The sequence below is a fragment of the Lampris incognitus genome, chromosome 17 (assembly GCF_029633865.1).
Source record: "Lampris incognitus isolate fLamInc1 chromosome 17, fLamInc1.hap2, whole genome shotgun sequence".
In the NCBI taxonomy this organism is placed as follows: Eukaryota; Metazoa; Chordata; class Actinopteri; order Lampriformes; family Lampridae; genus Lampris; species Lampris incognitus.
In genome coordinates, this window is record NC_079227.1 from 26,575,020 (window position 1) to 26,598,425 (window position 23,406).

The 23,406-nt window shown below is 43.7% G+C and overlaps 2 protein-coding genes across 4 annotated transcripts in view; one reads left to right on the forward strand and one right to left on the reverse strand.

The window, feature by feature from the left end:
- Window positions 1–13,951, reverse strand: part of lhpp (phospholysine phosphohistidine inorganic pyrophosphate phosphatase) — an 18,471-nt gene extending 4,520 nt beyond the window's left edge. Inside the window, exons 1-6 of the mRNA XM_056296616.1 lie at window positions 13,806–13,951; window positions 12,066–12,253; window positions 11,718–11,871; window positions 11,064–11,127; window positions 10,858–10,950; window positions 10,674–10,769 (exon numbers count right to left, since the gene is read on the reverse strand). Coding sequence (XP_056152591.1) covers window positions 10,674–10,769; window positions 10,858–10,950; window positions 11,064–11,127; window positions 11,718–11,871; window positions 12,066–12,253; window positions 13,806–13,936 — 726 coding nt within the window. The 5' untranslated portion in view covers window positions 13,937–13,951. The remainder of the gene's footprint in view (window positions 1–10,673; window positions 10,770–10,857; window positions 10,951–11,063; window positions 11,128–11,717; window positions 11,872–12,065; window positions 12,254–13,805) is intronic.
- A 72-nt stretch (window positions 13,952–14,023) lies between these two features.
- oat (ornithine aminotransferase) lies at window positions 14,024–23,147 on the forward strand. Of its 3 annotated transcripts, none has more exons than XM_056296615.1 (10): window positions 14,024–14,111; window positions 16,745–16,976; window positions 17,133–17,357; window positions 18,008–18,103; window positions 18,225–18,352; window positions 19,104–19,226; window positions 19,871–19,999; window positions 20,565–20,678; window positions 20,866–21,010; window positions 21,328–23,147. In XM_056296615.1, exons 2-10 carry the CDS (start codon window positions 16,763–16,765, stop codon window positions 21,486–21,488), a joined length of 1,335 nt encoding a protein of 444 aa, XP_056152590.1. In that variant the 5' UTR covers window positions 14,024–14,111; window positions 16,745–16,762; the 3' UTR covers window positions 21,489–23,147. The 3 variants fall into 3 exon arrangements, with proteins under 3 accessions (XP_056152590.1, XP_056152588.1, XP_056152589.1); XM_056296613.1 differs by lacking the exon at window positions 14,024–14,111 and adding an exon at window positions 14,290–14,415; XM_056296614.1 differs by lacking the exon at window positions 14,024–14,111 and adding an exon at window positions 14,332–14,462.
- The last annotated feature ends 259 nt before the right edge of the window (window positions 23,148–23,406 follow it).

The window sequence follows — 23,406 nt, forward strand, 5'->3', positions numbered from 1 at the left end:
CACATTAGATAGATAAGTCTTTTCTTTTTTTCTTTCCCCTTTTTGCAGTTGAGAGGGACGCAAAGGGGATTCCCTGGTTGCAGCAGAAAATAGAACCACATACATTTTCCATCCTCTCTCGGCAGTCTCCCATGAGCTTCAGCAGTGTGTGCATGTGTGTGTGTGTCGGGGGGGGGGGGTAGTGAACTATCAGAACCCCCCCCTGGAAAATTTCTGTTCTTTCAAACCACAAACTGCATCAGAGGTTGTAAGAAGAGGTACAACATAAGCGCTCGCTTCTGGTCAAGGATGTTCTTCACACTGACAGAACTCTTACCGCAGCGCACGCTGTTTTCTAACACGACCCTTTTTGTTTTGTTTTTTGCTAATCACAACTAAACTGATTTTATTGTTATTGCAACTATCCTTTCCCTTGTTGCACAGCCCTATATGCAAAGCACCGTGTGACCCAGATCTTTTCATCACCGTGTTATTAGCAGAGCTGTGGGTGACCTGCTGTGCAGTGTGTGTGTGTGTGTGTGTGTGTGTGTGTGTGTGTGTGTGTGTGTGTGTGTGTGTAAGTGGGTTCTGTATGTTGATGAAAAGCTGAGTCACCAAGCATTGGACAAACTGTCATACTGAGTGCACATCTGAACATGCACACATGCATGAGCGCGCGCGCGCGCGTGCGCGCGCACACACACACACACACACACACACACACACGCATGCATGCAGACCCGTATGCAAATACGAATTACAGGGAGAGAAACAGCCCCAGCAGAATCCAGGCAAGGGCCCAAGGACGTCCCCCTGCCAAGCAGCCTGTCTATTGATAATTGCGAGAGGAATGGATCCCTATTGAAAGCGCTGAGGGCCTGTGTTCATGTATTTAAGTGGCAGTGCTACGTTTCAGCCTGCCATCTGTGGGCTTTAGCTCTCAATTTCTGTTCCTCGCCCCCTCTCTCTTTCTGTCTCCATCTCCCTCTCTCTCTCTCTTGCTCTCCCCCGTTTTCTTTCTTTCTTTCTTTCTCGGTCTCTCTCAGGAGTGGAAAAGTACTGTCTGAGGGGCTCGGTGACTGAGGCCCAGGCTGCTCCTTTGTCTCACCGTGGGAGTCTGGTCTCCTTGCGAAGGAGAAAAAAAGAAAAAAGAAAAGAAGAAGCTCTGGTTAATAATTAATATCTCATTGACTTGTAACATGCAGCAGGCTTTAGAGAAGCCTAGATGCAGGGGAAGCTGTCACCCCCCGGGGTGAAAGGGATAGCAGGCCACACTCAGGGCACAAAGGGGAGCTTCAACCCCACCTTTTTACCTCTCTATCGAGCTAAACTAACACCCATCTGGGATGCGTAAGTCAGTGTCATGTCTCTGTCAGGGTTCAAGCCTGACCCCAGTTACAGCGGATCCAAGCAGACCATTCAGGAGACACTTGGAAAGATGAATAGCAGGACAGATGCAGAATAGGCCAAAATGGTTTTCATAACCCCCCCCCCCCCCCGTTTACAACTAATAACAGTGCAGATGCAATGCAGATGACATTTAATTCCCAGAATTGATTATGTTTATTCATTCATTCATCATTCATTCATTCATTCATTCATTCATTCATTATCCAAAACCGCTTACCCTTACCCAGGGTAGCAGGGATGCTGGAGCCTATCCCAGCAGTCACTAGGCTGCAGGCAGGGAGACAACCTGGACAGGCCACCAGACCATCACAGCCCCCCCCCCACACACACACACACACACAGACACACACCTAGGGACAATTTAGTATGGCTAATTCCCCTGACCCACATGACTGTGGGAGGAAACCGGAGCATCCGGAGGAAACCCACGCAGACACGGGGAGAACATGCAAACTCCACACAGCGGACGACCCGGGACGACCCCCAAGGTTGGACTACCCTGGGGCTCAAACCCAGGACCCTCTCGCTGCGAGGTGACCGCGCTAACCACTGCGCCGCCCTTGATTGTGTTTGTGTCCAGCAAAAAAAAAAAAAAAAAGGAAAGCGGCCAATCCCAAACTAGGGGGGTAGGAAACATAGATGGGACTGTATGTAAATTGGTTACTGGGACACAGTGTATGGGCGTACGAAGATGCGATCAATGATGCCCTCGGCCTCCGCTCCCCATGTGATCTAGCCTACATATCTACGGTAAAGAATGGGGTTAATCGTTCTATCTCTTGAGCAGATATCTAGGTGAGCTTTGGTACATATCGAGTCAGACTACAGGCAAACTTGTGTTGTTTTTTTTGTGCATTTGAAAATCCACTTTCTGTGTGACGCAACAAGAAAAGCATCAGCTGAGGCAGCAAGACACAGAGACGCTGTACAATGACAGAAGCAGAGCACACGACATACACCTCCCTGACCGAGGAGCTCGGGCAGTGATCTGGGAACACCGGGACCAAACACCGGGACAGAAAGAGCGAGCGGCAACCCACAGCACAGCAACACCCAGCTTTCATCTGTTATCTGTTACAAAGGGAGAGAGACCAAGTAAGAGAAATAAAAGCCCTGCGCTTTCCATTTCCTTTTGACCATGCAAATGTCTTGCCTACGCCCAGCTGTTAACTGACAAAGGACACGTAGAAGAGATTGGACTGAGTCAAAGTTGGGCAGCCGGGACAGACCCATGCTGCAAAGGAGGCATACCGAAAGAGGTGAGGTGAGGTAGATAAAAAAAAAAAGAAAAGAAAAAAAGATGGAAGATGAATGCACGGGTTGCCATGATGAACTGATGAACAGACGAACAGACGGAGAGAAATAAAAACATGTTATTAGACTGATGACATCCTTCTGTTAGCCTAAAGCCACAGTCTTCTACCTTGGGGACAGCAGTAGACCAAACGCTGTCTTGTTTACCGTGTCTGTCTGTTAGCGGCAGCCCTAACAAAAACCCGGCTCAGACACAACGCTCTTATTTTGGGTTGGGCCGAGGCTCTGGGGGACACGGTTAACAGAAGAGAGAGTGTCTGCGGTTCCTGTTTCAGTTCAAAAGGTCATATTTTGGACATAGCGCAGCTCCTCGGACAGGCGGGAAAGGGTCTTGGGGCGGGCGGGGGGGGGGGGGTCCAGGCAGAGAGACCCCCACTGACACATTGGCAGATAGCTGTTAGACACACACAGTCCGCAGCCACACGGCAGCCGAGGCAGGACTCAGAGCGGGGTAAGCGAGCTTCCTCCCCACACAGACGAAACCTTGGTGTCAACAGGACATGGTGCGGGTCTGCGCTCTTGCACAGAAAAGCACAAAAATGCCCGGGCCCTGACGTAGAGATATGCTCAAGGTAAAGCAAAGTGCACGGTGAGACGAGGAATGAATGCTTGGAGGAGAAAACAGCTGCTCCCGAGGACAACTTCGCAGTATCACAGTCACCCATTGGCACACTCTGAAAACCAAATCCTGTTCTACTGGATTTTTTTTAAGGGGGACAGTGAACGCCATTATTTCCACAGATGGAGAGTTCATAATTGTCTGGGTCATAATGCAAAACAAGGTCTTTACGACGCAGTGCACCACACGCATTCCCCAGACTATCACTCCCTGTCTTACAGGCAGACACACCTGAAACCACGTACATTATGACTGCCATTGGGGCTATAGGACACCGGTGGAAGGCTGAAAGATAAGCTCCGCTGAAACACAGTATGTACGAACAGCAATCCCAGGGGCAGTGCTCGGCTTGTAAAAGAGATTAAGCTACAACCACATCCAACGGCGCATCCGCAGAGTACACGGCTACCCTGTCACGGCTCGGTGTCGCCGCGTTCCAAAGGACAAAGCAAGTCCATAAACCTAACACTGCCGTGGCTGTCTGCTCCGCTCTCGTCTGCCCTTTTCCAAACAGGAAAAATGTACCAAATAACTTGTTTGTGTTAAGACAAACAGAGCATTGCCTTTCTCAAGACACAGAGATCCCGATGATGAAATGCTCAGGTTTTGCCGCGATAGTAAGTCACGGACAACACCGAGCATACATCATGGGAGCCCAGTCGACTGGTTTGCATGTAGTTTGAATAAACAGCAAACAGGGACTACCACCGACGCTGAACTTGTGGAAAATATCAGTTGTGTGTTGACACGATAATATGGTGGCAATTAAAAGATTTATAAAACACTTGAAAAACAACATAAAACCTTGTTAAGCCGATGGCTTAGGCCTTTTCACTGTGGGAGCTGCCCCTCGCCTTCTGTACAGTGTTTGCTCAGATGGATGGAGCATTTACTTTCCTAATGAGGCGTCCTTCCTCCTATACACTCTGTAGATAATGTCTTTATTTACATGACTTCATGACTGGAAACGGTGGAAATCTACTCAGCAGAGCCGTGTTCGTTACAGACAGACTGCGTGGTATGTCCCCTCATTCACTTAACCCAATCCAGCCTGCTGGGGGGGGGGGGATTCAGCTCACATTGTGGAAACTGGTGACCTACATATTCAGCAGGACCAGACCCTTACTGGGTTCATGTGGACCACTTTAGAGGCCGTGGACTGAGGAGACATATTGGAAGAATCTATGTGGATCGGAAACCCCTGCTGAACCCCCCCCCCCCCGCACGCTTATACTCGGTGCTCTTGGCATTTTGAAGAAATGCAATCGAGTGCCACACTGAGGAAGATGGCCCATATCTGGTCTTCAATGTGTGCCTTTAAAACCACATCCTGCTGACTTATATATGCCGTATTGTACATCTTTTACTTCATATCCGTTTCACAGTGGTTCTCTGCATTATTGAAGAATGTACAACTAGCAGCCACGAAGACGGCTGCAAGAACTTGCACGTCAACCATCTGCGTTCGTGCACGTACACTAATGTCAGCAATCCCATGTGATTGCTTGTGTTTGTGTGTGTGCGTGTGTGTGTGTGTGTGTGCATTAGTCAGAGTAGATAAGGTGTGCGCTAACCAATGCACTTTACACTGCGTGCTTACACAGGCCAGTTACCAGCACAGCCATGAGAAAAGAACACACAGCTCCGGAGAGTCAATGCATCACCAGTAATTGCAGCTGGCTTGACAGTGTCCCTGCAGGCCTTGTATTGCAACAGTAATCTAGTAAATGTTTGTTTTTCTCAACTGTGTGAGCAGCGCGACCTGAGCCACTCCGTAAAAAGATAGAGGAGGAAGGCTAATCTGCTTGTTGATCACATGACCACCCACTACCCTACTGCAGCCCCCCCGTCCCCACCCGCCCCACACCGAGGGTCACTTCCTGTTGGCTCCAGACAGAAAGGCCACGGATTGGGGTGTGGTTTCAGTCAGCCAGTTCGCGGTTTGGACCCGTCGTCTCGGGAGAGTTTTACTCTGTCCCGTCCTGCTCGGAAAACAACATCGCAACCCTCACGTTAGCAGTGTAGCGTTGGCTACACACAGCTTTACACAGTGACTCTTCTTTTTTGCTGTCAAAGTCTAACAGGAATCCAGTGAGAACAAAACTCCCTCTAACTTTTTGGCCCTCCCATCCAACAGATACAGCAATAACAGATTTACGGTCTCCTAAAGCTACAGGAACTTAAAAAAAATACCTTATCGATACTAGCTGCATAGGTGAGACATAACTACACCGAATTCTCCTCTATAATAGCAGAAGCTGTAGCCGAAGAGCTAAACCTTGAAATTCAACTTCCGGATCATAAATCACAGAGGGGAGATGTTTCCTGCAGAGCTGGTACAAAAGGTGCTAGAAGCTGTACCTTTAATCAGGTAACAGCAATTAAACTGATTTACACTTTGGATAAAGGAAAATGCTTGGAGGGACAGTCTGCAGGAGCCTGCTTTCATGAGGCTTCAAAGCTCGCCTGCTCCGCGCTCGCCGCTATGTCCAGACTCCAGATGACGGAGACAACGCTGGAGGCCACGGTCCGTGGCGCTCACATGGGGGAGGAAGATGACCATTCACAAAGGCGACACACTGTAAACACACACACTGTGGTAGACAGAGCTAGCACCATCGGTATTTCTATCATGCTCCCTGTGCCATCCACTAGAAACAATTCAACCATAAAGATAAAGAGGTACGGCGCCATGACCGCAAGTAGGAGCACAACTACATATATAGATGAAAGGGCGAACAATTGTTTATGGAGAGCTCAATAAAGACAGATTGCTCCCCCACATTTGATTAACATCAGCAGATGGATTTCCAAACTGCTAGTCTCGCCTCCAAGCTCTTTTTTGGTGTAACCCCTACACCCCACCCCCCTTTGGAAGACTGTTCTACATTAAAGAGGGTTGTGGGGCTCCTTGTTTGGGTTCGCTAGCAGCACAATCTCCATCAGCCTAGATCTCCACCCACTTATTATGAGGTTTCCTTAGCTGCCTGAGCAGCCATCAGTTGTACGCACCCTGATATCTCCGTTCTTCGGGGCCTTGCCCTGCAGTGATGCTAATCTCAGGGGTGCACCGCGATAACATGACAGGAACACGAAAACGAGAGGGCATGGTTAGCGTTAGTGGATGTAATAGTCTGAGAATTCTTACACAGCTATGACAAAAGGCATCCATTTAGGCCGGCCTGACAGCTACTGTGCATTTGCAGCCCACTGCAACAACATAGGTTCGATGCAGAAACCACAATACGGTGCGGTGCCCAAATGTGAACACACATCATCGGGTAGGTCTGACTAAAGCAGAGCAGTCTCTCTCGCATTTGCTTGCAATGCAAAAACACCAGAAAAGTAGCCTGCAGGAGGTCAAAAGAACACATGTTTTAAAAAATGTCTTCACCAAGTAGTTTAGAGTGCATGTCTGATGCAGTAATGTGTGTGAATTCAACAAGAGGCAGTTGGCCTGGAGTTTCAGGAGATTTGCTCACATTTTTTTTTTATTTGTTTTTTTTATTTCCAGTGAGTTCAGGGTGCAGCTGGTATACGAGAGGAGCCAAAGAGAGCATACACAACATGAAAACAATTCTCCCATCAGACAAATCTAAACAAGATTTTCGGCAATGAGAATTTCATGTCCTGTGTGGTAATTTGCTGCCAAAGGGTTCGGCCCGGTCGAAAGCCCTATAATGTCATCAAATATGATTGGATTTGTCTGAGACTTGTATTTGTCTCCCATCTCCTGCTGTCAGTGGGCCCGGGCACTCGGAGCAGCAGCCATTTCCCCCAAGCTCGTCTGTGGGGGAAGTGGAGGCCTGCACAGCATCTGGTTGACTTGGAAACAGCTGTGTTTTCACAGAGCTGACTGAGGTTTATAGCAGCTCTCAGCTAGCCTGGGCTCACAGGGCCGCTCGGCTAAACAATGTTAAATCACACGTCTCCCCCTCACACACGGTTCCACAAAAAGGAGGAAAAAAAAAAAAGAAAGAAAAAAAAAAAAGAAAAAAAAACACAGTTGCTCTCGCTGCGTACGTTTGTGGCCTCTGGAAGTGTCAATGGAGTATTGTGAGGGTGCGAAAGACTTAAAATCTGAGAAACAGATTATTTCACATGCTGTAAATTACAAAAGGGGATGGAAGAGAGCCGCCTCTGTACTGCATCACGATGGGCCAAAAAAAAGAAAAGAAGAAGAGTTGAATTAGCTTATGCGACAAATTTTTAGAAACCCTGTATGATTTAAGAGAAACTAGGATTTACAAGTCAGCCTTTATAATACCACTATATTATTATTATACATATTTCAATATTATTCGTTATTACTCTACAAATTTCAAGTAGGGGGCAGCATTTGTTCTTCACTCTTTGAAGAGACAGGCCTCCAGAGTGTATTTCTATAGCAGTGACAGTTATCAAAAAGGCAAGGCTTTCTTGCATCTGTTATTATATTAGGTACACAGAGAGCCATGAAACCAGTCAAATCCCATGTATCTGCAAACTTACATGACCAGTAAACACGATCCTGATCTTATCTGTGTCGACAGAGTCATAAGCATGACATGTCGGTGTTTACAGTCTCCCCAATTTATTACCATTATTATTGCTACTATGGGCTCTATTACTACTATGGACTATTCAAAGTACAAGATAGGGGATTAAATAACAGGTTGTGTTGCTGTGTTTACGTGAATAATGTCTACTATGTGAGCTTGACAACACTGTGGTGACGCCAACTCGCACTGTGAGGAATCTGGGTGTGAGCCTGGACGACCAACTGTCGTTTGCTGAAAACGTTGCATGGGTTTTGCTTGCTCCTGCAGATTTCTCCTCTATAACATCAGGAGGATTCGCCCATTCCTCACCGACGAGACGGCACAGGTGCTCATCCAGGCTCTGGTCATCTCCCGGCTGGACTACAGCAACTCCCTCCTCGCTGACGCCCCGGCGTCGGCCATCAGACCTCTGGAGCTTGTTCAGAAAGCTGCAGCTCGTCTGGTGTTCAACCACCCTAAGTTCTCTCAAACAACTCCCCTTCTCATGTCCCTACACTGGCTCCCAGTAGCTGCTCGCATCCGGTTTAAGACTCTGGTGCTAGCCTACAGGGCAGTGAAAGGAACAGCTCCTTCCTATCTCCAGGCCATGGTCAAGCCCTACACCCCCGCCCAACCACTTCACTCTGCTGCCTCGGGGCGCCTGGTTGCCTCATTGCTCAGAGGCCCTTGCTGCCGATCGACCCGGTCACGGCTCTTTCTGTCCTGGCCCCACAGTGGTGGAATGAACTCCCCACTGATGTCAGGACAGCGGAGCCGCTGCCCATCTTTCGGCGCAGGTTGAAAACTCACCTCTTCAAGAACTACTACCCTTTTACTTGTTCTTAGCACTTATTGTATTCACTCTTTAAAAAAAAAACTCATTCTTGCTCTTAGATGCTTGTTTAGATGCACTTATGACCTCTGATGACTAGTAGTTCTCCTGATTTCCTATGTTAAATGCACTTATTGTAAGTCGCTTTGGATAAAAGCGTCGGCTAAATGACTGTAATGTAATGTAATCTTGTATAGCATTTGAATGGTGTTTAGGGCTTGCCAAATGCAAAAATACTACAGCACCATTTAACATGAAAAAAAAAATCCAGCAAAAGTACACGTAGCGTTTCATCTCGCATTTTCTACACAGTGGAACCTGTAATTGTAAATAGACAATATGCATACTGTGTATGTATGATGTGCATGTGCAACTGCTGACTTATTGTTAGCAATAAGGCCATGAAGTCAGAGAAGAAGACCTGTAACCCACCGCTCAAAGAAACCCAATATTGATTTTACAAAGGCTATGGGTTCTTATGCCGGATCCCCCGATTTCCTACTACACACTCTTCTCCAGAAATCCACGGGGACGGCAATAATATCCTTTAATCTGGTTTATCTTGTGTGCTAAACTGGGCGTCTTTGACACTGCTCAGGGCATAACCCCACCACCGCCACCTAACCCCCCCCCCCACACACACACATGCACACACGCACGCATGCACGCATGCACGCTCGCACAAACAGCAACTGAATTGAGCCAGCAGGAAGCCAAATTTGATGTCACATGCTCTAAACCAGATGGTCTCCATTCAGTCCATAGAAGGAGCTGAATCGGACAAAGTGCAGTGTCTTGCCCCCTGCATTGTACACCTGTTCCAACCCAAGGCAGTACATACTGTTGGCTCTTAAATACAGACAGGTCATGCTTACACACAAATACATGCATGCACACCATGCTAAGGACATAGAATATAAGCAAGCGCACCCTAGCACGCGTGGACAAACACACACATTAGGGTTTACAGAGTGCCCTATGGGCTAGTGTGTTCTCAGTGATGGGATTAAGAGTTGAGTGATGCTCAGGAGGATTACTCAGCATTCTCTGGTCACATGATCCAGGTCTGCATGCCAGACAACAGAAAAGGAGTAGGTCATCTAGCGCACTAGACTATCTAAAGTAGGCCCAATACATGGTTCAGCCATGGTAGAGCCAAACTAAGTGCAAGGAAGTATTATGTTTGAGTAATTGCAGAATTATTATGCAAGAAAGGACAGTGATGGGGTATTATTTGGACCAGCAAGGTATCCCAAATAACATGTCTTAAATGTATCAAATCTTCCATGATTTCATACCAGAACTAAAAAAATCTTAAAAAGCATGACTTACAATCAGGGATTTGCATTTTACTGCAGTGAAACATAATTCTCTGAACAACCTTGCATTCTTCTTTCAGCCCCTCTTTTTTTTTGCCATAAGCACAACATATTTCTTCTTAAATAAGTGACCATATGTTTCTCTAATTGCAATTTAGGGAGGGAAGCGTAGTAATCTGTAGAGTTAAGTCTATAAATCCTTCTGTGACTACAGCCTTGTGGGTAACAACCATCCAACATGTGGGTAAAACGAAGTTAATTTTAATCATAAAGTATTCTCAATAAATTAGATAGATCTGGTAGACCGAGGAATGAGATGGTTGGCTCCCTTGAAGCCTGTGTCGGGGAGGAAACCTGGCTGCACATTTAGGGTGTAAGGGCTTCCTCTTGTGGTGAATACTTGAATAGGTTTGCCTTGTAAATGGTATCCACAGAGCTACCAGAAAGCAATTCTGTCTTAATATTGTCATGTGATGCCTGATTATAGATGCAAATTAATTGAAAAAGCAAGGTTCAAACACATTTTGTGCAATATCCGTGATTACCGTGTGTATTTTCACCCACTCTTGTTAGTTAGAGTTCCCTTTGAGCCACATACTGGGGTCAAGTAGAACTTTCCTGAAACTTGAAACTTCTTCCCTTTGAGGATGCTAGTAAAATTCAGGACATGGTATCATCACTGACCTGTATTTGCCAGTCCTGACTTGTACACCTTTCATTCCACATTGCTGGGCTCCACCTACATCACTAACCAGATCATCCCCAATCATCAGTGCCTGTGTGAGGGATGAAGAGGAAGAACGTTACACGAACACTACCATGACCATAAGCTTGTATCCGGATAACTTTTCACCTATTTTGTACCTCGTGTGGTTGTATCCCCATGTCATTCAGAACACTCTGGAAGAACACACAGGATGGCTTCCCTATGACCTCAGCCTCTGTATCGCAGGCATACTGAAGGGAATAAAAAAATTTCTAAAATATATCGCTCACCATTTACTCGTACATAATTGCTGGTACCAATTCTCAAGTTATAGGTCAATGTTAAGTATGCACAGAGCACCAACCTCCAGAGCCTTCATGAAAACCCCTACATCCAGTTTCAAACCATCTGTCTCTTTGTAGTACCTCCTGTGAAAAGAGTAGCCTGTTATTATGTGTTGCTATGGCAAGGTTTTTACTTTGAGACTATTCTATCACAACTGTTGTATCTATTTTGTAAATATATCAATAATCAATCGATAAATTATTGTCAATAAATCCAGCCATGGCCTGGCGGCCTGTCCAGGGTGTCTTCCCCCCTGCCGCCCAATGACTGCTGGGATAGGCTCCAGCATCCCCGTGACCCTGAGAGCAGGACAAGCGGTTTGGATAATGGATGGATGGATGAATGTATGTATACTGGTACGCTCTGTCATGTCCATCTACCTCAGGCATGTATGCAAGTAACCTGCTAACATCTATTTCAGCCTCTGTGATATATTTTCTGCACCACTGCACTTTATCACCTCTTATTTTGCCTGTTTAAAGTCAATCCTTGTGTATATATCTGAAGATTGTTGTGTTGTAGTGTTGTTATTCTATGTTAAGTACACTGAGAGAGCCATGAAACTGAAGTCAAATTCCATGTTTGTGCAAACCTACATAGCCAATAAACATGATTCTGAATATGCTTTGCTAGATTATCAATTGATTGGAAGTTAAATTACATGTCTTCTCACCCTTTACCCAGTGAAAAAAGTACTGGCTTCTCCAGGCCTATAAGTACCCTGAAGGCGTCGTTCAAGTTTTGGTAGGAGAAATTCTCGGCTGCATCCCCTATGACCACACAGTTTGGATCGGCCTTGTTAACACTGTCAAACTCTGGTACAACCCCTGTAACACACATTAAAAAAAAAATCGTTGTTAACAATCTCACACTTCTGGCTATCTTGAGATTTTGGATAATGTCATAGCTTTTTTTTTTTCTTTTACAGAAATAGTTTATGAGAAATTCTGGTCATAAAATTGGCCTAGACAACAATTTTTGGTGAGTAATATTGCCCAAAGCTCTTATCCTGATGTGTTACCATCATAGACCAGCAGGTGTGGCCGCAAGCCCCTCTCCTTCAGGATAGCCACGGCTGCTGGGGCTGGAGAGAACACCTCAGACACAGAGATGTCAAAGCCCATTCTTTGAAGCTTAGCTACAAACTTCTCCCTAGTGGCCTGGGTCTCATTGGTGCAAAAACGCAGCTTTAGGTCAGATGCCTTGAGTCTGGGAAAATATACAAGATTGAGGTGAGCAATTTTGAGCGACCTGCCAGACCACAAGCTATGGACAAGTACATTTTTCACATCAACAGTTTAGGGCCCTTAGCCATCAAGCATCTCAGAATAGGAGCATATCATCAACATTCCTTTTCTTAGGAATTATCTCCTGAGCCCACGAGTCATGACAGTATCTGATTTAGGACAGCCCGAGGTGTAGTTCCCAGCAAGATGATATTGCAGTAGTCAAGTCAATTTTATTTATATATAGCCCAATATCACAAATGACAAATTTGCCTCAAGGGGCTTTACAGCAACACAACATCCTGTCCTTAGACCCTCGCATCAGGCAAGGAACAACTCCCTTAAAAAAAGAAACCTTTAAAAGGGAGAAAAAAATAGGAAGAAACCTCAGGGAGAGCAACAGAGGAGGGATCTCTTTCCCAAGACGGACAACATGCAATGGATGTTGTGTTTACACAATTTAAAGAATACAACATTGAAAGAGGATAACAGAATTATAATGGAATTATAAAATGTATGAAGAATATGATGCACAGGATCCAAGCAGTGTCCAGACGCCACTGGAACAGCCCAGCACCCAAGCCATTCGACCAGCATCACCATGTTAAAATAATAATAATAATAATAATAATAATACAGATACAAGTGTACATTCTCCAGTAGGAGGCATGTGCAGGGAACGCTTGACAACGTTGATTTCATGAAAATATATTAACTTGATCAGAATTGAATATTTGTATGACTGAGCTTGCCCATCATGCAATTGCTTCATAAACGTCTTGATCTTCAATTCTCCTGAATTCTGCACAGAATTATAGAATTATTCTTTTTTTTCTCACCAAACAAAGGCGAGTTACACAGAAACCACTGGCTTCATACATGTTGCTGCCTCCTAGGAGCTGTTGCTGCTATGATTATCATCATAGCCCAATAAAAATTGTGGGCAATAATCACCCACAACATTGATTATTGTGGGGAAGGATGGATGCATTCTGATTCTGATTCTGATTTTGACTGGCAAGCAATGCCACAGCAGAATAACCCCAGATGATGGGGTGTTCAAAGAGAGCGGCCTCATGCTGTTTCCTTTGAGGTCAACCCGGTATCTCTTGGGTCTGATGTCATGTGCTCGTTGACAAAGGCAATCCCCCAAAAGTGCGCCACAGAAAAACTACAACACGTTACGTCATCGTAATTTCACTTTGCGGCTGAAAGTGTCGTAAAAACGTATGTCGCAATTTCTTTGGCATGTCTTTCGCGTCGCAGGAGTTTCGGAACTCAGTCCCACTCACAGGTAGGATTTTCATTCAGTTATACTTTTAGCACGATTCCTAGGAGTAATTCAGAGACGCTTGACAACTGCGGGCTCAACTGTACTTCTGTACGATGCGAACTCTGTAGACACACACACTTGTGAATATGATTGGTTCTTAGACAAGATGTTAATGCAGGAGAGCCTAAGAGCTGGTGCATGCCTCCTTTTAATACAGACCGACAGTGATCTACTCATAGACACTACTCGCTTTACAGCTTACTGTTTCACTGCTTCAACCGAGCCAGGAATGGGAACCCCGCCGTCTTCTCCACTGTCATACAAAACGCCACACATGTCTAAAACCACACCTTTCAAACTCTTCGCAGATTTTACCCAGCTTGTGTCTGCCATGTCAAGTTCCTTTAAAGAGCATGCGCAGAACAGGGACCTATGGGACATGTATTCCTATTTTTACTATTGTTACCGTTATTCCTATATGAATAATAGCTCAAAAAATGTGGGCCGTGTGCGCTGTGTTCTCATTACCATCGCATGTATTGGCAAATAAGACCGGCGCTCTCCAGCAGTAAGTAACGTATTACATTTTCTATTTTGTCATTACTGGTCAAAAAGATTAAATATCACACAGTTTATCAATGACTGTCAATCACTGCAATGGGCTTGGAAGTTGCAACATTGGGGAGTGTCTCGACCTTGACGCGAAATGACGCGAGTTACGTAACATGCATATGCATGCATGTATATATATGTGTTGCCAACAGTTTGTTTGAACTCCACTCGTCTGAAAAAAATCGACGTAAGGGAGCCGAGCATCTCAGCGAAGAGGACGTTCACATACGGAGGACATAACATTTCCGCGGCAGTTTGTGGTACGGATTTGAATATTTTCATCCTCATTTAAGAGTCGGAATGACAGGCAAGTGTCAGCTAACGCTCCCAAGCTAGCCGGTACTGCGAAAACGGCACTATGAAATCGCACTAGCTAAACGAAATATGGCAACACCGCGGGCAGTTTACTAAACGGCACGAATCATGAGTACTATCCGGAGATTCTCAAAGTTAGTAGCGGTTGTACGATTATTTTAGCGCTCGGGGCAAATCTGGCAATCGGCAAGGGGATTAGGTTGGATACCAAACAAGTAGAGCTGGTTAGCTCCGTGACGTAGTTAACGTGTCAGACGGAAGCAGTTCGATCTCAACAGGGTTTAAATGTGAAGCGTGGCCTGTGCGGTGACCATGGCCTCGGATGATGGCGTTGGTTTGTCGGCGGTCTTGGACCCAGCTTAGCGGTAGCAATTAAAATACCAAGTGACACGTCCAGTCTAGACTTCCCTTGAGAGCCTGAAACGTGGCCTGTCACCTAGTCAGAAGTGCCTACCTTAACATATTAACAGCTGTTTGGCCTTACCCCAAAACATAAATCAGATTCTTCACACCAAGGTGTTAAAGCTGCCAGTTCCTAAATCCTGTTCTTCTGGGGTCAAGGCTCACCAAATTATTAGTTAAGCCAAATAACTGGATGTAAGAGGTGTGATAATGATTTAAAATATAAGAATGTTTTGGTTCAACAATGAAGTGTCATACAGTCTGCGAAACTCACCTATCGCAAACTAACATGAGGTTGTTTTCTGGTTTAATTTAGCCCATGACTGTGATGCAGAAGGGGGTGTGATTGGGAGGCAGCTCCCAACCAACCTATCATCTGCCATGGCCAAGTTTAATGGTGTCACAATGACAAATCAAACACTTCCTCAGCGTCCTTGCCCTTGCTGTATTCCAGACCAGGTGCTGATTGTTTACTTTGTGCATGTATTCACTGCATCAGAATGACGAGGCAGAGCAGGTTGGGCGGAATATATTGGCACGAGGTGCCAATATATGGGCACGTTTCTTTTATTCACTTTACATGTTTTTAAGGGGAATGGAAAACTGAGTGCATTTAAAGAAAAGTAAAAGCACATCTGGTGCATTATGAAGACGGCCTTCCAAGTTAAGCTTGCAAATTTTATTTTAAAAAAAATTTGTGAAATGTTGGATAGAATATTCATAATAGTTAAACATTTACTTAGTATTGGGAAACAGCAGGCACATATTAAGATATGGGAAACCTGCCCAGATTACCAGCTTTAGGAAAGTATATCTGCTGTTGTGAGAAGTAATAGTTAGACCAGGCCAATAAGCCCATGTATATAATTTCCAAGAGCAGCGGTCAGTAATTTTCAATTATTACAACTTTCAACGTGATTCGGTGTATGAATTCAAAACACAGCTGAATGACAGTTTAAACCATCTCATGGCCAACCTGTTTTAACATTAGAAAGGTAATATTCCCACCCTAAGATAATGTACCCCCATCCCCCAAAAAAAGAAATAGTTTGTCAAAGGGCTGATATATTGAAATTAGGTGGTATAATAGGCTGATGGTGATGACGATGACAAACACCTCAATTATAATTTTATCGTAATGTTTTCCACACCCTGATCATACGGAAGAGTCTGGAACATCACAATTGAGTGACCATGTTGGATAAGGTAATGTAGGCCCAGTAAAGGTCATTTACTCTGGCTCTATTGTGTTGGCTATGAAAGAGAAGCGTTGCTCAGCGAGCCCTAAAGCCTGTGTGCTGAGTAGATGGAATCTCACAGAGATTGCTTGGTGAATGATACACTTCATCCTTTACATTTGCTGTTAGCATTAGGTTACTTAAAATACAACCTGGGATTTGCATGACATCTGTTAAAACTCCCATGATACCCAATGTCTACATGTACTTTTTTTTTAAACTGGCCATAATTATGTCCTCTAATTATTCCGTTAATAACTTATTACATCATCAGGTGGGGTTTGGTCCAGTTTAGAACCACAGTACACATAAGCAAAGTCGCTTTGAAAGAGGAGAAGCAGATTTTATTGTTACAGTTACCTGAGCCAAAATATTTGGCAGTTGTGTAAGTTGTTGCAACTGTGCCAGGAGAGGGCTTTTATGACCCCCCCCCCACTCACAACATACACACTTACGATTTGCACCCTTTTTTCATGTTGTTTTCTGTCTTTTCCATATCCCCACTGCTTTCCAGGATCTTAACATTCTTGCAGCCCTTCTCATTTGCTGCTTGGTACTGAGGGGCCACATTTCTTTTTAATGAATTGGGAGCCTGCCTCACTGAAACTCTGCTCCTTCCTTTTTGTCTTTGTAGACGCAGTGACACAGCACTATGGAAGGATTGGTTTCCAAGCTTAGCCGCAGCCTGAGCCGAGCTGCCCCTATACTCATTCGCAGTGTCCACTCTGGCACACGCACTGCCTCCACCGCTGCCTCCAAACTGACGGCTGAACGCCCCCTCACTTCAGAGGAGGTCTATGCTCGCGAGGACAAGTATGGAGCACACAACTACCATCCACTCCCCGTGGCCCTGGAGAAAGGAGAGGGTGAGCATATACTGTGATGTCTTGACACGAAAACAGATTCTGATCTTGGAGACAATATGGCATTAATTTACATTGTTTACCTTGCACATAAATTCTGGCTATACACATTTACGTCAATCTGTGGACTATTTCTTTTTTTTCTACAATTTGATCCAGGCCTCTATATGTGGGATGTGGAAGGCAACAGATACTATGACTTCTTGAGTGCCTACAGTGCAGTTAATCAGGGGCACTGCCACCCCAAAATCATTGCTGCCCTCACTGCCCAAGCATCCAAACTCACCCTGACTTCCAGAGCTTTCTACAATGATGTTTTGGGAGCCTATGAGGAATTCATCACGACTATGTTTGGCTATGACAAAGTATTGCCCATGAACACAGGTAATGAATTCCTTTGGTGTATGTGTGGTTGTGTGTGTGCTTAGCATGATGCCAGCTTGCCTGAAAATTCATGTTAACATCCTGTGAGCCCTCTTTGTAATACCCCAGGAATGCTACTGTCTATCCCTACTTCAAAAGGCTGAGCCTTAGGTCCAGACTTTTTACTCACCTGGCCCCAAAACTGTGGAATGAATTGCTGCCTTTCATCAGAGTGAGAGACTAGCCCAGTTCATTCAAGAAAGGCCTAAAAACTTTCCTCTTCCTCCTACCAGAATCCAGAGATGGTCTCTAATCATGCCAATACCTTTTCTACTGATTTGTGCCACTGACCTCATTTGTAATTTTGAATCATCTACTACTATTACTCGGATCATTGTTGTTGATCTATGTACCTTTTGTGCGCATACACAATTTGCGCTTGTAAATCACATACACTCTTGGATATGATTGGTATTCAGAGCTCTGACATGGTTGTAGGTTGACACATAAATATATTGCTGCTAATCACTGACTCTTGCTAGAGACTTTCCATAAAAGTGCATGCTAATGAGAAAATGTAACGTACAATTTAGTGTCGTAGAAACAGCCTCCTCAAGGGTTGTCACTGAATGTATTCATTGTCTTTTTTTTTCTCTTTTGTACCTAACAAGGAGTTGAGGGTGGTGAGACAGCATGTAAACTAGCCCGTAAGTGGGCTTATAATGTAAAAGGTGTACCAAAGAACCAGGCCAAAATCATTTTTGCAGGTAAGTAGCTACCTGATCTCTTTTATAAGTGATGCTTTTTTCAGAAATCTCCATTCAGTGCTTGCAAGGTTAACTTGATACAGTGTAGTAAAACATGCCATGTTCACTCTGCCTTGATTAGATGGTAATTTCTGGGGCCGCACCATGGCAGCCATCTCCAGCTCTACTGACCCCAGCAGTTATGAGGGATTTGGTCCCTACATGCCAGGCTTTGAGCTTGTCCCATACAATGACATTTCTGCACTAGAGGTATGGTTTTCTGCCCTATCTGTATGATTCACTTGTATGTATCCTCTGTTTTTTGCGCTATTGACGTCATGACAAGCATTGCGATGGATTTTCAATGTGGCACTTTTTTGAGTGAGGTAAGCAACAGACATGATTAGTAAAGGTTGTTGACCCTTGGAGCCACTGGTCAAAGTGCCTTATGAAGCATGAAAGCTGGGCAAAATACTCGGCTTCAGTTCTCAACTGTACATGCCGGGTTTTAAGCTCATCTGATATGACATTCCATGAGCTTGAAGAAGAGGTGGCGACACTTCTGTGTGAATAATTTTATTTCCTCTGTTTTCTTGATGGACCACGTTGTTAGGGTAGAAAAGTGTTACTGTAGATTTTTCAGAATACTTTTTTTTTCTCGAGTGTGATACTGTGAAATATGTAGCTAACATGCAAAGAAGTTTTATTGCACTGGGACTTACCAGCTGACATCTTGGGCATTGTCTGGACTTTTCCCCCGAACCACATTAAAAAAAAATGTTGCTTTTTGTTTCCTCCATGACAGTCTCTTTCTTTTTCATGAAAAACAATGCTCCCCCCCCCCCTTATCTACCAAAATGTAGCAGCTGTGTTAACTACTAACACGCTTGTCCATGTAAACATAAGGATGTAGTGACTGATGAAACGACCAACTATTTATTGATAACATATCCTTTGACTTAGATAATATCATCTATATTGTAATACTGACTTGTTGGCAATCTTTTTTTACCCCCTTCAGAAAGCCCTTCAAGACCCAAACGTTGCAGCCTTCATGGTGGAACCCATTCAGGGGGAGGCTGGGGTGGTGGTGCCAGACCAAGGCTACCTGACCAAAGTCAGAGAACTTTGCACCAAACACAATGTGAGTCTGGAGAAACAAATAATCATGAATCTTTGAATCTCCCTGGCTTGCACAGTCTCTTTTTTATCTTTTGTGGGTTGTTGAACTGCTATAAATATAATTAAACTAATGGTGGTTTGTATGGTAGGTTTCGATGATACCACTTTTTTTTTTCCACACATGCTACAGTTTCAACAATTGGGATGCACAGATCAAAAATTCAGATGCAATCCCGAATCAACACAGCACGTTTTGGTCCTGGGAACGAAATTATGTTCTCGCACTCATTCCTGTAACATGGCAACTAGCCAACTACATAAGCTAGCTTCATTTCCTCAACACTCCTTTGCTGTCTTCTTGTCCAATCCCCCCACAGTCAGTTCTTCCCCTGCTCTTGCCTCTTCCTCTTTTCTCAAATTAAAATGAGTTAGTTTCATTTTAGTGTTGTTCTCTCCTTAGTCTCGTATTCACAGTCTTATGTACTTAGGGTTTTCGACTTGTTTGTCTCAAGCCCTGTGTTTAAACTGTCTCCTTGCAGATGTTACAATAAAGAATAAGTGGGATTATGTTGTGAGGTTTTTTTTATGCCACTTAACAAATCCAGGATTTACTTTTTTTCATTAAGTCTAACTATTCCATAATGAATCCCCTTGTGTTTTGCTCAGGTGTTGTGGATTGCTGACGAGGTGCAGACGGGGTTGGCTCGTACTGGCAAGCGACTGGCTGTCGACCATGAGGAAGTTCGTCCCGATATGGTGATTTTGGGAAAGGCTCTATCCGGTGGAATCTACCCTGTAAGTATCCCAAAAAATGTCCAGTTATGTACTCCATCACATCACACCAGAGATATTTTGCAGTAAAATGTGGGTTAAACGGCAAGGGGGCATGTTAACTTGCAAAATTTTTTTTTTCCTCCAAAAATTGCAAGGGGGCATGTTAACTTGCAAAATATTATTTTTTTTCTCCAAAAATTGATCTGCCCACTTTTAGTGGTTGTTGTAATCTACTTTCAGTTGTTTTTATAAATGCATTTAAGTAGGGTATATTTTGGGTTTTCGTTTGCATTTCACTCTGAGTTTAGTATCTCATCTTTGCAAAGGTGCTAGCCTCAACTAGTTTCTAAAATAATAATAATAATAACGATAATATAGGCTGACTATTATACTCCCATCTTATTTACTGCTTGTTTTTGTGAATAAAGTATTATATATGGCTACTAAGAAATATTAAATTTGTAAATAAAGCGTTTTGATAATCATCAAGGCTACATTTCAAACTTTGCATCACTATGCAGTGCATTTCTACCTGTGCATGACAGCACCCACAGTGAAAATAGACCAAGTCCTTTGTTCTTCTCAGGTGTCTGCTGTGCTGTGTGATGATGAGGTGATGCTGACTATCAAGCCGGGAGAACACGGCTCCACATATGGCGGCAACCCCCTGGCCTGCCGCGTTGCCATCGCTGCACTGGAGGTCAGTGGATGGTCGTCTGATGGACTATCTTCATACATTCTCAGTAATTTATGTATACTTTTATGTTGAAATTTGCTTTAAATGTCATAATCCCCAAAAAGTTACTCAACCTTTTGAAAACATTTATTTCAGTTTATTTGCATAATGAGCACCTGCTCAAAAATAATGTTTGGATATTCAACTGCAGGTGATGGAGGATGAGAATCTGGCGGAGAATGCAGAGAGGATGGGAAAGCTGTTTCGGGATGAGCTGAGGAAGTTGCCCAAAGACATTGTCACCTTAGTCAGGGGGAAGGGCCTGCTCAATGCCATTGTGATCAAGGAGACCAAAGGTAGAGTTTGCAGGATTAATTTCTGGACTGTTAAGATTTTTGTGGCTGAGTAGTTTGATGTATTTGTTGTTGTTTATTTTTTGCAAATCGGGTAAACTACCAGATATCAGCCTTTTTATTTTTTCTTAAGTGAAAATTTTGTAGCTGAAATGTAGAACAGAGCAGCGTCACACCTAAACACAGATCTTGCTCAGCACATTTCAGATGCTGGGCAAGATTCTTTTGTCTAAAAAAAAGGATGAGTAAAAATTAAGTAGCCAGCTTGCATTTTGCACTACAGCTGTTTCACCTGACCTATAACAATTTGATCCCTTTAGACTATGACGCCTGGAAAGTTTGCTTGCGTCTTCGTGACAATGGATTGCTGGCCAAACCCACCCATGGAGACATCATCCGCCTGGCTCCTCCTCTGATCATCAATGAGCAAGAGGTGCAAGAGTGTGCTGACATCATCCGGCAAACCATCATGTCCTTCTAAAATGACCCATCCAGCTGTTTGCTCTGATACTCCATGGCACCCTATGAACTGCTGTCAGAAAGTCACTCAAAACCTTTAATAATTGGTCCTTATTTTAAATTAATTATTCCTCCGAGTTCTCTGTGGAAATATATTAAGTTTATATGTGGTGGATACTTTTCAGAGGCTACTCTAACACTGTGTTTTCCCCCAGCTCTGCATTATTTTAGAAGTAGTGCAGTTATTGTCATTTCAAATTCTTTTACTTTTTTTTCCTGAATTTTGTTGACAATTGAAATGGTTAAGTTGAACTGTCTGAAAAGACTGGACAAGGAGTTTGTTACACATTTCAGTTATTTAACCTAAGTTATATGAAATAGGTCAATTTTGTAGTTTTATAAACTGCTGAATTTTAAATTACCAGTAACAATTTACATTAACCACATTATATTAAACATTCATTACACAGCTATAGACAGTTTGTAGTTATGCCGTAACTGATCCAGTATGTGTCATAAAGGTCTTATTCAATATATGTTATGACTCCACCTCGCAGGCCGATAAGTCTCGTGTTAGGCCCACTGACTGGTTTCTTACTTCCACTGATGTCTTCTGTCGCTGTATGCATGATGATTACACCATACCACATCTGGAGAGCTGGATACTAAGTCAAAATGAGAGGTAGGCCTAGCATAAGACTTATCAGCCTGCGAGGTGGAATCATAACACATGAATAAAACCTTCATGAGTCATACCGGATCAGTTATTGCATATCTACACACTGTCTATAGCTGTGCAATGAATGTGTAGTGTAATGTGGTTAATGCAAATCATTACCTTTATTGATTTGGTGGTTTTAAATGAAACATTTTCACTCTCAAAAGGGACCCGTGATCTTGTAACATACAGTTCTGTTACAAAGGCTTTATTTTAAAGCTCCAGAAGTATAGCTAAACCTTCTTAACTTTTTTTTTAAACACAAAAAACACTTGTGTAACCTAAAAATGGTAGTTAAGACCTCATGTTGCTGTAAAATCCTCACTGCTGTGCTTTCAACTAGATGGAAATAGTCTTCCTACCGTACTACTACTGCCGGCAACCTCTGAAATTCATGTACTGTAAGGTATGAAGCTTTAAATGCAATCTGGATAATTGGGTGTGTATACACTGAAAGCCTTGAAATGTATTAAATATTAAGTTAAATTCCAGGCCTTGAAAAAATTGGCATGAAATATGAATTTGGCATGCAATATGAATAAGCCTTTCAGTTCTAGTACATGAGAAACCACACATTTTATGTATTATGGACCCATTTGTTGTTTCGCATATTGTGAAATTATCAGAACTTCTGGGAGATGTTACCCCTGATTGTAAAGCGAAGCCCTGAATCATAGGGTCAAATCCATCTTGGATTTTTCGAGGCAGACGCATGGACAGCTATCTAAAGCCTTGTTGGATCTTGACAGTATCTGACCGGATGTTGTCTAAACATTGTTCAAACTTCCTGTTAAACATTGAACAGTCACTGCTTGTGAGTCACTGTCGTACACTATTGTGTATTGTACTGATTGTATAGCTCTTCGGGGACTACCTTGTGAATGTGGGCTAGACTCGACTGATTGTTTATGTACAAGCAACCTTATATTAAACTTGTTACAGTTCATCTTTGGTGACATAAAACTGATTGGATCCCTATTTCTTGTTCTGCTGTTTGTGTGGACTGAAATAAAATGTGTGTTTTTGACAATTCTGACTTTTGCAGCAGACCAGAGGGGTAATGAAGGGGAGCGTTATTTGCCGAATTGCAGTGGAGGGTTACGTGCAGTGTAAACTTTACCAGGGCCAGGAGCTGAGAGTTTGTTTTCTGCTTTCATGCGTCTTGATAAGTAGAGTAGCCACATGCTTAGCAACGTTGTACAGTTGTCAGAAGAAGCGGAAG

Coding starts and splice junctions, on each gene's coding strand:
- oat (XM_056296615.1), top strand. CDS start 16,763: ATGGAAGGATTGGTTTCCAAGCTTAGCCGCAGCCTGAGCCGAGCTGCC. Junction 18,104..18,224: donor GGCCAAAATCATTTTTGCAG/GTAAGTAGCTAC, acceptor TGCCTTGATTAG/ATGGTAATTTCTGGGGCCGC. Junction 20,000..20,564: donor TATCCGGTGGAATCTACCCT/GTAAGTATCCCA, acceptor TGTTCTTCTCAG/GTGTCTGCTGTGCTGTGTGA.